This window comes from Frankliniella occidentalis, unplaced genomic scaffold, assembly GCF_000697945.3.
Source record: "Frankliniella occidentalis isolate FOCC.00 unplaced genomic scaffold, Focc_3.1 Scaffold1, whole genome shotgun sequence".
In the NCBI taxonomy this organism is placed as follows: domain Eukaryota; kingdom Metazoa; phylum Arthropoda; class Insecta; order Thysanoptera; family Thripidae; genus Frankliniella; species Frankliniella occidentalis.
Window position 1 is genome coordinate 2,826,031 of NW_026267131.1, and position 12,220 is coordinate 2,838,250.

A 12,220-nucleotide genomic window follows, 5' to 3' on the forward strand; every position below is an offset into this window, starting at 1 on the left:
GAGTGAGGGGTAGGAAAAAATGAAATAAAAGGAAGAGGGTGAGTGGGAGGGAGGAAGGGAGAGCAGTTGAGGGAGGGTCCAGGAGGGTGTTGGCTGACTCCTTCTTGAATTGCCGCAATTCCTGCTTCCCGAGCCCCGAGTCCTGAGTATGAATGTGTGTGTGTGTGTGATAATGCGTGTGTGTGACAGTGTGGGAGGGACGGGGAGCCTCCTCGTCGCCGTCTCTCTCACACCCTTCGTGCGCCCCCAGGCTTAACCATGGCGACCCCGGCGGAGCCCCCGAAGGTGCCCGACATGGAGTCGTTCGAGAACATGGCCACGCTGCCCGTGTCGCGCGGCCACCAGCAGCAGGCGCCCGCGGGAGCGCCCGCGCAGGGCCCCCCGCAGGGTGGCCCGCCCCAGGGGCCCCCGCAGGGCGGCCCTCCCCCGCAGGGCGCCGCGCAGGGGCCGGCCAAGGCGCCCGCCAAGAAGGACGACGAGAAGAAGGCGCAGGACAAGGCGGCCCAGGACAAAGCCAAGGAGGACGAGAAGAAGAAGAAGGAAGAGGCCAAGAAGGCCAAGGAGAAGGAGAAGGAGGAGGCCAAGAAGGCCAAGGAGAGGGAAAAGGAAGAGGCGAAAAAGGCCAAGGAAAAGGAGAAGGAGGACAAGAAGGGTAAGGGCAAGGAGAAGCAGCCCGCCAAGGACGCCGGCAAGGAGCCGGAGCAGGCGGCCGCGCCCGCCAAGGAGCCGAAGGAGGCCAAGGAGCCCAAGGAGGGCAAGCAGGTCAGCTACAGCCCCAGCGTGCCGGTGGCGGAGGCCGACGAGGACGTGGAGAAGTGCAACACGGCCAACAAGGAGGTGGAGGAGGCCAAGCGCGCCGTGCGCGCCTACGCCAAGGAGCTACAGCAGCAGTCGCAGCAGCCGCCCAAGAGGTACGAGGGTTCCAACCCCACGATCTATTGGTTTCACTGTGGAAAAAATCCTTGTAAATTTACAACATTTGTTGTAATTTACAAATATTTACAAAATTTGTAAGTTGTAAATTTGCGGCAGGCCATTCATGGCTGGTCGGTCAGGTCGAAGTCGATACGAAGTGGTTGTAAATTTACAATTTCAAAATTGTACTTTTCCAAACGCGCATAATGGAAATCTTTACTGAGACCTACGACTATATTTGACTGTGTTTATGTGTAAATCTTTTTAGAGCGACCATATCAGTAGCCGAGGGGGCAATAACTCACTTTGAAAGTGTACACATGATTCCCGAAATCCTTGATTCCCAGTGATTCCCGTTCACTTAAGTTCATTTCTTAAGTTTTCTAGTGGTAGAAAACGCTTATTTCAACTAATTTGTAAGAGTTCCACTAGTTTCCCGCTCATTTTAAGCGATTTTTGTTGATTTTGATTAATTTTTATCCTGATGATTCCCAGGCAGGTGTACACATGATTCCCGGAGTTATTGCCCCCTCGTCAGTAGCATTTTTAGTATCCTGGTCAGTGCAAAGCTCGCAAAATTTCTCAGTTCAATCATCTCTTGTGATTTTTGCTGTCGTCGCGCCTTTTTCCCGGAAGCCAGTCTTCTGGAGAGTGCGCAAGCGAGCCGAGCCTACAGGCGCGCCGCAGGGGGTGCAAATTGCTTTCCGCTGTGCGTCGGGGTGGTTACTGGAGGAGAAAGATTGCCCTACAGTTCTGCCCTTCGGAAAATCCTACCCACTCTGCCATTTCCCAGGTTCATGCGTCTTTTCAAAAGACCTGCACCTGCACTTTTTAGGGAATCGGTCGAGTTTCTTAGAACCGACTGAGCTCAATTTTGTTATGTGATCGAGGAAGTTACTTTCAAGCCATAACCCAATACCCAAATGGGTGGAATATAGTTTTTGTCACCATTTTCCTGGCAGTGCACGCAGCTTCCAAAAGTTGAATGTAAAAAAATGGAGGGTCGTTAACAACTTTCATTTTTAAAATAAAAATTGGAAAAAAATCATTTAGTATTTATGAGGCTTTAGAAGCGCATCAGGCTGGAATGAATGCGATGAATGAATGATGAGGGATCTGCCGAATGAGAGCGGCGCGCGTTGCGTGACCACATAGTGGCCACGTCACATTCATTCATTCATTCGTCCATTCATTCATTCATTCATTCATTCATTCATTCATTCAGATGCTTGGGCTCCGTTGGTCACCCTTGGTCACCCTTGGTCACCGTTGCTCTCCGCGCCGGAAGCATTCCCCTTTCATGTCGGGCCGGCCGGACGAACTAGCTGAGGAGGCGGCAGCGCAGGTCTGAGCACACGGGGGCGCGGGGCGGGGCGAGCGGTGTTTGCTATCGACCGCCTCACCGCCCTTAACACCCTTAGCCCTTAGGGCCGGCTGATAACAAAGGGTTGGGCTGATAAGACGTCGCTCGAGCACCCGTCGTTAAACAATCTACGCCCACAGCATAATTTTAACGTTATTTTTATCGTGTAATGCATATTTTTTTGCGGTGTTCTTGGGTCCACAAAGAAGGGGTGCCCCCCCCCCCCTCCAATGCACGCCCCTCGGTATGATGAAGAAAATAACGCGCTGAGAAATTGCGGTATGAGAAAGTTGTCGCTGTCTTGATGGCATGACATCCTTCTCGCCTCGGGAAGGAGGTGCGGAGGATTACTCTTACAGCAATGTGTATTTTTATTTTTTCAGCCGGGGGATCCTTGGGGAAGGGGTTGGGGGAGTAATCATAGCGGAAAATAACGTTATCTTGCATCAGCCACTTATCCCTGGGGGGGAATCCCGCCCCCTCTCCCTACCCACTCCGCCCTAGACCACGCCATGCTCTCACCGTCAAAACATTTTTCTCATTTTTTTGCGCGGGGTGGGTGCTGTGGTCCTGTACCTGGCTGGCGCCACCCTACCGTGAAACGAGCTTAGATCTCGCCAGACTTGGCTGCCGCCACCGCCACTCTTGCTGCTCGTGCCTTTCAAGGTGAAAATCACTTCATTTCCTCCCAAACTTCTCTACCACACCACCATCCCCTCTCTGGAATGAAAATAATAAAAATGTTTGCTGAGTAATCCCCCCTTCCCCCCACCTTTCCCGTAGTCCATGTATGTGGGGCAGGCTGAGAGCCCCCTTCTCTCCCTCTTTGAAAACACGAACCCCCCCCCCCCCTCGCCTCCCCTCTTCCTTCCCTGACTCCCCCGTCAAAACGTGCCTCAGGCGCCCTGCTCCTGTGAGGGGCTCTCAGGGGGTGTCTATGGAAAGCAGCCGACCACACACACACTCACACACGAACACACACACACACACACACACTCAATGTTGACGTTTCTGCGCGCGGATCAACGCGTAGGGGAAGGAATTCCCATTATGCTCCAGTTGTGGTGCGAAATGATCTCCTTTAGACCCCTAAGTTCGGCTGGGTGTTTCGAGTGACTGGGCGCGCCCACGCGTGAGCGAGCTTCAGCCGCGAAGCACGCACACTCACACACATACACACACAACCACCATACCAACACCTCTTTCTCCCTCTCCCTCTCTCTCTCTCTCTCTCTGTCTTTGTCCCTCTCTCTCCCCCGTGGCCACTCTGTTGCGCGCTTTTCCCCAGTCGCCCGCGGCGCCCCGCCGCCGCCCCGTTCTGTTCCTGGCAGAAACAAAGGCCGGGCAGAGCGGGGCAGAGGGACTCTGTCGCGCGCACCCCTAGCTCAAGCCCCCTCCTCCCCTCTCGTCGCCCCCTCGAGGATTGTCGTCTGCTCACGCGGCACAAGAAATCCATCTTGCATCTCTCCATCCATATCCATCCATCCCTGACCTGGCGGCTGATTCTCCTCCCGCCCCGCCCACCTCCCGCCCAGGTAGAACACGTTTGTCGAAATGATGTCAAAATGACCTCATTTTGACCCTCATCGTCAAAATTTACTGCGCCTAGGTAGCCAGAATGACCTCATTTTGACGTCAAATGAGGGTCATTGACGAGTTTTTGACGATTGTGTTCTACCTGGGCGTTAGCTATAGAGACTGCACCACCGCATGTAGACATGCGGTGGGTTTGCCTATAGTCCCTCGAGCCGTAAGGCGTCATGGTTAGAGACGAAAATGCTGCACACAACGCGGCGAATCACTTGGCACACACGCTCGCTGACATTTGGCATTTGGCAAACTAGTATCAAAAATGACAGCCGTCTGTACATTCATCTATTTATTTTGTCATATTTAGAAACATTTACAGGTCCGGCAATGAAGGCTCCCACTTTCCTCCCACCCCGCTCGCCGCGGCTCGCGCTGCCCCAACCTTCATTTATTTCCTGGCGTGCAGCACCCCCTGTCGTTAGCAGCCGAGCCGGCCGCCCTGCGTGTTATGTTTTACTGCCGTTTGCTTTTGTCTTTTTAAGGTCCTTTTCTTCTTTTTCTTTTTCAAAATTATTTTTCATTTTTTCCCGTGTAGTTGGGTGCGGCCGTGCGGACCCTGCCGCTCGCTCGCGCTTCCGGCGGTGCAAGGGAGTGTGATTTAGCATTACGAGCCAACTCCCCGTACCCCCAGCCATGTATGAGCCCTGCCCTTAAAAGCCTGCCTCGCGAGTGCATGCAAAATTAGAACTTCAACTCAATTAAAGACTTACCCATACCAAGGATTATTTCAAACTGTATCCTATGATTATGCGTTTTGGAGCTATGCCCCAACCATGCCCCCCCCCCCCCCACTCCAATTGGCTTTCAAACAAGTCTCCTCACAATTATGGGATAAATATAAGCCTCTCAGCCTCTCTAGTCTGGAGGGAAAGGTGCGCCTATAGAACTGTCCGTCAGATACTTTTCCCGTGTGTGCTATTTTTTTATGTATAGAACACTCCGTTGTCAGTCGCACATGGTGTCTGTCGCTTCTACTGCTCAGCACCTCGACTGTCGCGCGTCAGTGCCCAGTGTGTACCGACGAAAGGGAAGGGGAGGGGGGGCACCGATGCTATGAGTGCGGCACATACGGGAACATTGTCGCTCGGCCACTGGTGGCAATTTGTCCACTAGAAGCGGCTACGGAGTGGATCGAAGTGGAGGGGGGCGGGTAGGGCTCGGCCCGGCCCCCAGCGCACGACCGCGGGACACCCGCGAGGACACCCGCCCCAATCCCCACGCCCAACACCCCGGGGCACGCCCCGCCCCGCCGCCCCGACCAAGTGATTTTGGGGGGATGTTTCTCATGACCCGTTTCTGACCGCGTCCACTCGAGTCCGCTTGATCCACTTTTAATCGCTTTTCCATTATTGAATTTGCGAACGAACGGGAACCGTCGGGGAATAGATAGAGGGAGATGGGGGGGGGGGGGAGATGAGGGCGGAATCCAAAAGTAGGGGACCGAGGCAAAGTAATAAGAAATGAATTACGTGACGAAACGAAGAAACCCGCGCTTGGCTTTTCACCCTCCAATTTTTGATGGACAGTTCTGAGGTGAAGTGCGTTTTGCCTGATGTTTCCGTAGTTATACAGCTCATCAAACTCACAATTTTTTTCTTTGAAGGAGACGCAAAGCTTTCCCTGATAGCAGAACTGCATCCGAATTTTAGGCACCTTAGGCGAATTCACATGCACGGGTAAAAATGGTTTGTATACAAATTTTATGAAGTTTTTATAAAATTTTATAAAAATTTCATTAAATTTGTATACAAATCATTTTTACCCGGTTGGGTGCATTTTAGATTAGACGTTTAATGCAGTCAATATGCAGTTCTGCTTGGTTTTCTACCTGGCCCTGCCATGGCCCCTAGTGCATGCAAACTTGCAACACAGTTGTCGTACCCTGACACACGGTATAGTCTGCGAGGCATCGGACTCCTTCACAATGTGCAAAAGCGTCCGCAAAGCATTTCTTCGCAAAAAAAAAGCAAAAAAAAAAAAACAGGGGGGGAGGGGGGTCAGTTAGAAGCAAACTTGGCATATCGATTTGTTTTTTGTTTTTGTTTTTTCCTGCGAATACTTATCGCCATGCACCGTCGCCGAGCATGCCGTCGCAGTTCCCATGCCAAGCAGGACATGCCGCCGCTTATGTATTCCGGCTGAGGAGCCCGGCCATACCGCGTCGGTACCTGTTGCCTGTCCCCGCTGGATTAATCTTGCAGGGCTGGGGCCAGGGCCAGCCTTTAGCCAGCCTCGGGGACAGCAGCAGGCGCCAGCAGGGCAATACCCCGCCACTGAGAGACTTCCATTCGCAGTCCGGCAGTCTGCAAACCTAGCGAGGATTAGTGCAGACAGACCCCCCCCCCTCCCCTTGAAAAAAAGGGGTGGTGGTGGTCGCGCTCCATTTTCGAGGGGTGGGGGTACTTTTATGACGGTGTCATATTTAAACTCGGCGTTGCAAACGGAAGCCGAAAGCCATGATAATTGTATCACCGTAGGACACATTTTTCCAAGTGGGGTAACTTTATCATAGAGACTGAAAAGCTTCCACTTTCAACCCTGCGAACTTGCATGAACAGGGCCGTAACGTGACACTACCCCACATCTGAAAATGACTTGCGATCCTTGCATATTTTCAAGCTAAAAACTTCTTCGTGGGTGACAATTAAAAACAGAAGTGAAGTTTGTATCGCCGGAATATGGTTGCACAGGGTTGTACTGGTGGTTGTATGTATTACATGGGGGGAAATGAACCACCTCGCACCTTGTAGCCTGTGTCTCTCCGACCAGAGGGAATTCCACATGCCCTGACCTTCTCGTTTGCTTTGCTTGTTGCAGAACCTCCCTGTTCATCATACTCAGCTTCATCTACGCCAAGCTCCTGGTCGTGGTCTGCATCTCCTTCCTCGTCTCCGAGATTATCACGCACTCCCTGCCACTGTTCTACTACGAGGTGAGTGGCCCGGGCGATGATGTTACCAGGGGATACTTTACTATCAATTCAAGCGTACACCAATTTTCCTATCTTCCTCACATTCGGTCTCTTTTTTCCTGTTTTTTTTTGGGGGGGGGGGCGGGGGGTGTAAACCAACAATCACATGCACAGGGGGGCTTCTCGGGAACGAAGTGGGAGAACAAACGGAACAAACGTGCCGTGAACGCGTGAAGGAACGGTGGCAGTGAACGAACGTTTTCCATTAGCTCTTATGGCGCGTTACCAGTTCGTTCACTTTTTCACCGCGTTCCCGTTCACTCCGTCGTTCCCGAGAAGGCCCCCGGGTACATCGCAGTGTTACACAGTATAGTGGCAACTTTTCTCTAACTGAACTGGTCGTTTGGGTCCTGCAGGGCTTCTTCACGTACCTTTACGGCGCCAGCATCCTGTTCCTGCTGTACGTCTTCTGCTTCCTGCTGCAAGAGTCCGCCTGCTGCGTGGGCGGGCCGGCCGCCGCGGAGAGAGACCGGGCCAAGCGCGAGGCGGCCGCCAACAAGAAGCGCGACAAGGAGCGGCAGAAGGCGGCCAAGGACAAGGACAAGGCCGACAAGGAGAAGGCCAAGAAGGAGAAGAAGGACAACGAGGCCAACAAGAAGAAGGACGGCAAGGAGGACCCCAAGGGCGGCAAGGGCAAGAAGGACGGCGACGCGGGCGCGCCGCCGGCGCCCCCGCAGCCCGACGCCCCCAAACAGGCTGGCCTCTATCCGGTAAGTCCGCTGCCCTCAGTGCCGACCGGGGCAACAGCCATACCATAAGAGTTTCTCGTCTGTCTATTTACTGATATTTTTTTTTTTCATGCCACTCGAGCAATGCACTTTTACATCTAGATTATTATTATTTTCTACATCAAGTAGTGGCTCTGAAGAAATTACTTATTTTCTTACCTTATTACTTTATTTTGTTATTTATTTCTTTTTGTTTCATTACTCACATTGTAATTTCTCAAAAGGGCCAATTTTGTTTTTGCTACTAGACAAAACTTTGAAAAGCATTTTAGCACCTGTTTTTTTTTAAATTATTCGTTCATGCTTGCTGTCTTGCTTTAAAATGAACAAAATTTTACAAGCTTTTCAAAATTGCAAAGAGCACTTTAGTCACGTCGTATTTTTAAGCAGCATACTATTTTTCTCATTTATTATGTAGCTTTGCATTTACTGGGCTTCACGTTCAAGGAAGGTATCGACCCAGTTGTATAGATGGTTCCTAGTTTCCTATAAATATTATTTTAGGGAGAAACAGTATATTTCTTTATATTTCCTTGGCCCATAGCACTAAGATCTAATTGTATCTGTCGTCATTTTTTGACAGCTTTACCACATTTCTCCCTTGACTTCCTATTTTGTGTCATAGCAAGGTATCCATTGTTTTAAATTCAGTGTCATTTTGCCTTTAATGATTGGTAAAAGACAAAGCTGCATTTCCCTCTTTTGCCTCACTCTCCTTTTTCATGTCAGGGTTCTGATCATCTCATTTATTTGGTTTAAGTCCTGTTTGTGGTTTGGGTTTTGGGTTGGGTTGGTTCGGCTGGCGAATTTCGCACAGAGGCAGGAAGGCTATCCTCGTAAGATGAGAGATGTCGTGAAATTGAAACAACAGCAGCAGCAACAACAACAACAGGAGCCGTTGCTTGTGGGCCACGCTGCCCCTCACTGTGTAAGTCTATTGCCGGGCCGAACCTTTGTGTGCATTTTCACTTGAATGGGGAAGTACCCAGACTGGGTTTTTCAGTCATAATTTAGATGTAAGCCATAGTTTTTTTCCTTTGTGTTTCAGTTTTTTCCCATGAATGAAAATATAGATTGTTGACAAAATTTAGTGAACTATGATATACTTCTTGACTGACTGAAAAAACATTGTGGGTATTTTGAAAATATTTATAATCTATGTGGTTTAAGGGCTGTGTCTTTGTGGCTATGAAAGTCTTGCTGAGGTGTCCTGAACTATATATTGACGCTGGTTTGGTCACTTACTATCTATCATTTGCACTCAGCTCTGGACTGGTCTAATAAAACTTGCATCATATTCCTGATCTGGCTATGAAGTAAATTCGTTTCCTTTCTTTCCATAGGATGCAAGTTCCTATTGGTGTTTATCTAAGTACCTTGGGTCTTTCCTTTCTTCCTTCTGCTTTGTGATATTAACAGTGATAAACCTGTACATAGCTCATTTAGAATTATTATTATTTATTATTATTTTTTTTTTTTTTTTTTTGCATGTTTTTCCTTAGCAATCAGCCTCTTTCTTTTTGTATTGCAGGTGTCATTTCAAGGTACCCTGTATCTTCTTCCTGAAATAGGGCTAGAAACAATGCTTTTTGAATGTGTTTAAGCTGTGCATGGCATATCGGTAGTTTGCATGCTGTATAAAGTTATGTCATCTGAAAACTGTCATGTTCCTGTTTCTTTTCATTGAATGTCCCTTATTGAATATTCCTACTAGGATTTGAATCATTTTGTTCAATCTGTTTTTGATGTAAAAGCAAACAATTTACAAAATAATACTGTTAACAAAGTTTTTAATTCAACAAGAATTGAGTAGTAGTACCAGAACAGTAATCTAATTTTGACTTGCCTTCTATTCTGTAGCAAGATGCTGTTGAATTGGAAGCTGGTCTGGATCGACCTCTGGGAAGGAAACACAAAACATCACAAAATAATTCAAGCCATGGAAGCTTCTTCCTTCGTGTTGGAGCTATTGGTGAGTTAAACTGTGTGCAGTTTTTCTTGGACTACTTATTTTCTGTAAATGTCTCCAGTATGTATGAAGTAATTATTTTACAGCATTTGGACTGGGCACCATGATTTACACTGGACTGGAGTTTGGAACTTTCTTCGAGACACCATTTTCTTCCACATGCTACAATATTCTCCGTGGTATAAATCCTGTCCTTCAAATGGTGTTCACCTTTATGCAGATGTATTTTATCTTCATGAATTCACGGGTGAGAATTTAAATTTCCTTTAATGTGACTGAAAACCTTTATTTATAAAACTAATAATAAATTCTTCAAAATTTTAGCTGAACATTCACCGTTTCAAAGTTATTGCTCGGTTTGGTCTAATGCACATAGTTGCTACAAACATCTGTGTCTGGATTAGAACCCTAATGCTTGAGAGTTTGAAAGAAGTCTCAGGTTATATGGCTTTGACTGAGCAACAAAAACAAGCTCTAGCGACCACTCACGCTACTCCTCTATTCTTCAATGGTGGGACTGGACTGCGAGGCCTTGGGCTTAGCCAGACAGGGACAGTCGGAAGCAAAACTGGTGGACAAATGGGTGGAAACTACGGACAGCCTGGTGCTGGTGGAATTATCAGTGGTTTTGATGGAAATGACCTTGTTGGTGAGTTTCAATTTTGTTTTTCTTTGTCTCCCTTAAAAAAAGAAATTTGTCACAATGCTTATTTTAAGTTATGTCTGAACACCCCCCCCCCCAAAAAAAAAAAAAAAAAAAAAAAAAAAAAAAATTAAATAAGTTTTCTGTAACTGTCAATATTTTATTATTTCTTCAATGACTTTCTGCATGTGTGTTTTATTTTTTGCAATATTTTCAAATAACGCAAACTTCTTATTTGTGTCTTTTGTCCATTGAAAAACTTCTTTCTACTGCAATGCTTCCCTTCTGCTTTCTATCTAACACACAAAGTCATTGGGACCCCTGTAACCAACCCACCCTTTTAACAGCAATTTGAACTCAGGAATTCCCATTTAGTTTTGAAACTGCTTAAAATGATACTGTACAGTTCCGTTTTCACAAAAATCTTGTGTGCAGCACCAGTCAAAGTGTGAGTGTGTGTGTGTGTGTGTGTGTGTGTTTTGGGCAAATAGCACAGTCGTGTGGCTTTGATGCTTGCAGAGACTTTCCAGTCCAACTCTCTGCGAAGCGCAAACATGATTGCCAGCACCGTAGCAACCGCTGGTTCGTACGCAGTGAAGGCAGCGCAGACCACTGCGCGCACTCTTGCATCCACCGCTGCCACCACCCTGCGAACCCTGCCTACCACTCTGTCCACCTCCACTACAACGACCACGACCACAACCACCACGACCACTATCCCCCCACCTACCACCACCACCCCATTCTTGACAACGCTGGCCAGCACGGCTGCGTCCACTTTGGCCTCCACAACAGCCTCTACTACCCCTCAATCTCTGCTGCGACAAACTTTTTCCACCATCGTGCCAGGTATGCCACTTTGTTGCTACCTGTAGTTATGTAGGAAAACACCAGACTTATTTCCCTTTACTCATTATGTGCTTTTACAGTTCTGTTGTTGTTTCCTAAAATGTCTTTATCTCTAAACCCTTCCATTTCTTCACTTTTACAATACTATCTTGATGTGCATGTGATTTATTATTGATAGACCAGATCTTCCCCGTAACAGCTTCTGCCTTTTACCCTTCCTGAAAAAAACAAAATTCCATCATAGTTTGTGAAAACTGCTAAGCGTTCAATGGTATTTGCAGGTGCTCCTAATATGCCTTTTGACCATGAGGCTGGGATCAAAATGACAGGAGGTGAAGAAATGGTTGGTGCATTGCCTGTTGCGGAAGCTCTGAAGGCCATCCAGCTTAATATCACTGGACAACGCATGCTTGATTCCGAGGGTTGCGGCCGCATCAACATTATGGGCAGCATAGTACTTGATGCTGCTCCCTACCTTTACCCTTTCGTCATTGAGTACTGTCTGATTGGAGCGGCTGTTGTCTATATTATGTGGCGACACATTGGATACAATCCAAGGTATATATTATTTACTTAGTTTGTAGTAAATACACCCATGATTACTTCTCAATAAATATTTATCTATGTCCTTCTCAATTTTTTAAAGATATGTAACCGAGGAGGATCTGGAACAACGGTTAGAGGCAATGCTCTCTCAAAGAGCTGTGGCAATTGCTCGGGCTCAACATGGGCGAGTGGACTGTGTTGGAGCAAGCAAGGGCTTGTTCTTTGGCCTTCTCCTCCTTGTCGGTTCTCTGATCTGCCTCATCCTCTTCTTTGTTCTGATTCGTCATCCACAATTGGGAATCCTTGCAATTTACCTTGCAGACTGCTCTCATTCACTTGTCATGGCCCTTAGCATTTTTGCTATCATCATAGGGTTCTGCAGGTAAAAAAATCCAAAATGGTGTCTTTGTGTGGAAGCTCGTATGCCTAGGTTTCGATTATATTCTGTGATGCCATTTTCAGTCTCTTGGTGCACAATTTTTAATCCATTTTTTAGCTTTAGAACAGTGCATGATTACCTATGGAGTCCTTGACTTGCTGGAAAGCACAAACCATACCATAGGGAGTTTGTTAGATAGAGTTAAAAATTGAAACAAATCTCTAAAATTTAAGTCTTCTTTAAGTTTTATTGAAATTTTCTTGAAAG

General features: G+C 47.7%; 1 protein-coding gene across 5 annotated transcripts in view; it reads left to right on the top strand.

Moving 5' to 3' along the window:
• The window catches only part of LOC113218135 (uncharacterized), a 39,495-nt gene that overhangs the window by 7,736 nt on the left and 19,539 nt on the right, over positions 1 to 12,220 (top strand). For 3 of the 5 annotated variants that reach the window (XM_052264869.1, XM_052264817.1, XM_052264942.1), the window contains exons 2-11: positions 251 to 911; positions 6,686 to 6,800; positions 7,196 to 7,549; positions 8,385 to 8,495; positions 9,428 to 9,539; positions 9,623 to 9,783; positions 9,861 to 10,185; positions 10,699 to 11,028; positions 11,310 to 11,586; positions 11,675 to 11,956. In XM_052264869.1, the coding sequence (XP_052120829.1) occupies positions 259 to 911; positions 6,686 to 6,800; positions 7,196 to 7,549; positions 8,385 to 8,495; positions 9,428 to 9,539; positions 9,623 to 9,783; positions 9,861 to 10,185; positions 10,699 to 11,028; positions 11,310 to 11,586; positions 11,675 to 11,956 (2,720 nt within the window). In that variant the 5' untranslated portion in view covers positions 251 to 258. The remainder of the gene's footprint in view (positions 1 to 250; positions 912 to 6,685; positions 6,801 to 7,195; positions 7,550 to 8,384; positions 8,496 to 9,427; positions 9,540 to 9,622; positions 9,784 to 9,860; positions 10,186 to 10,698; positions 11,029 to 11,309; positions 11,587 to 11,674; positions 11,957 to 12,220) is intronic. The other 2 variants (XM_052265002.1, XM_052264905.1) reach the window with 2 other exon arrangements.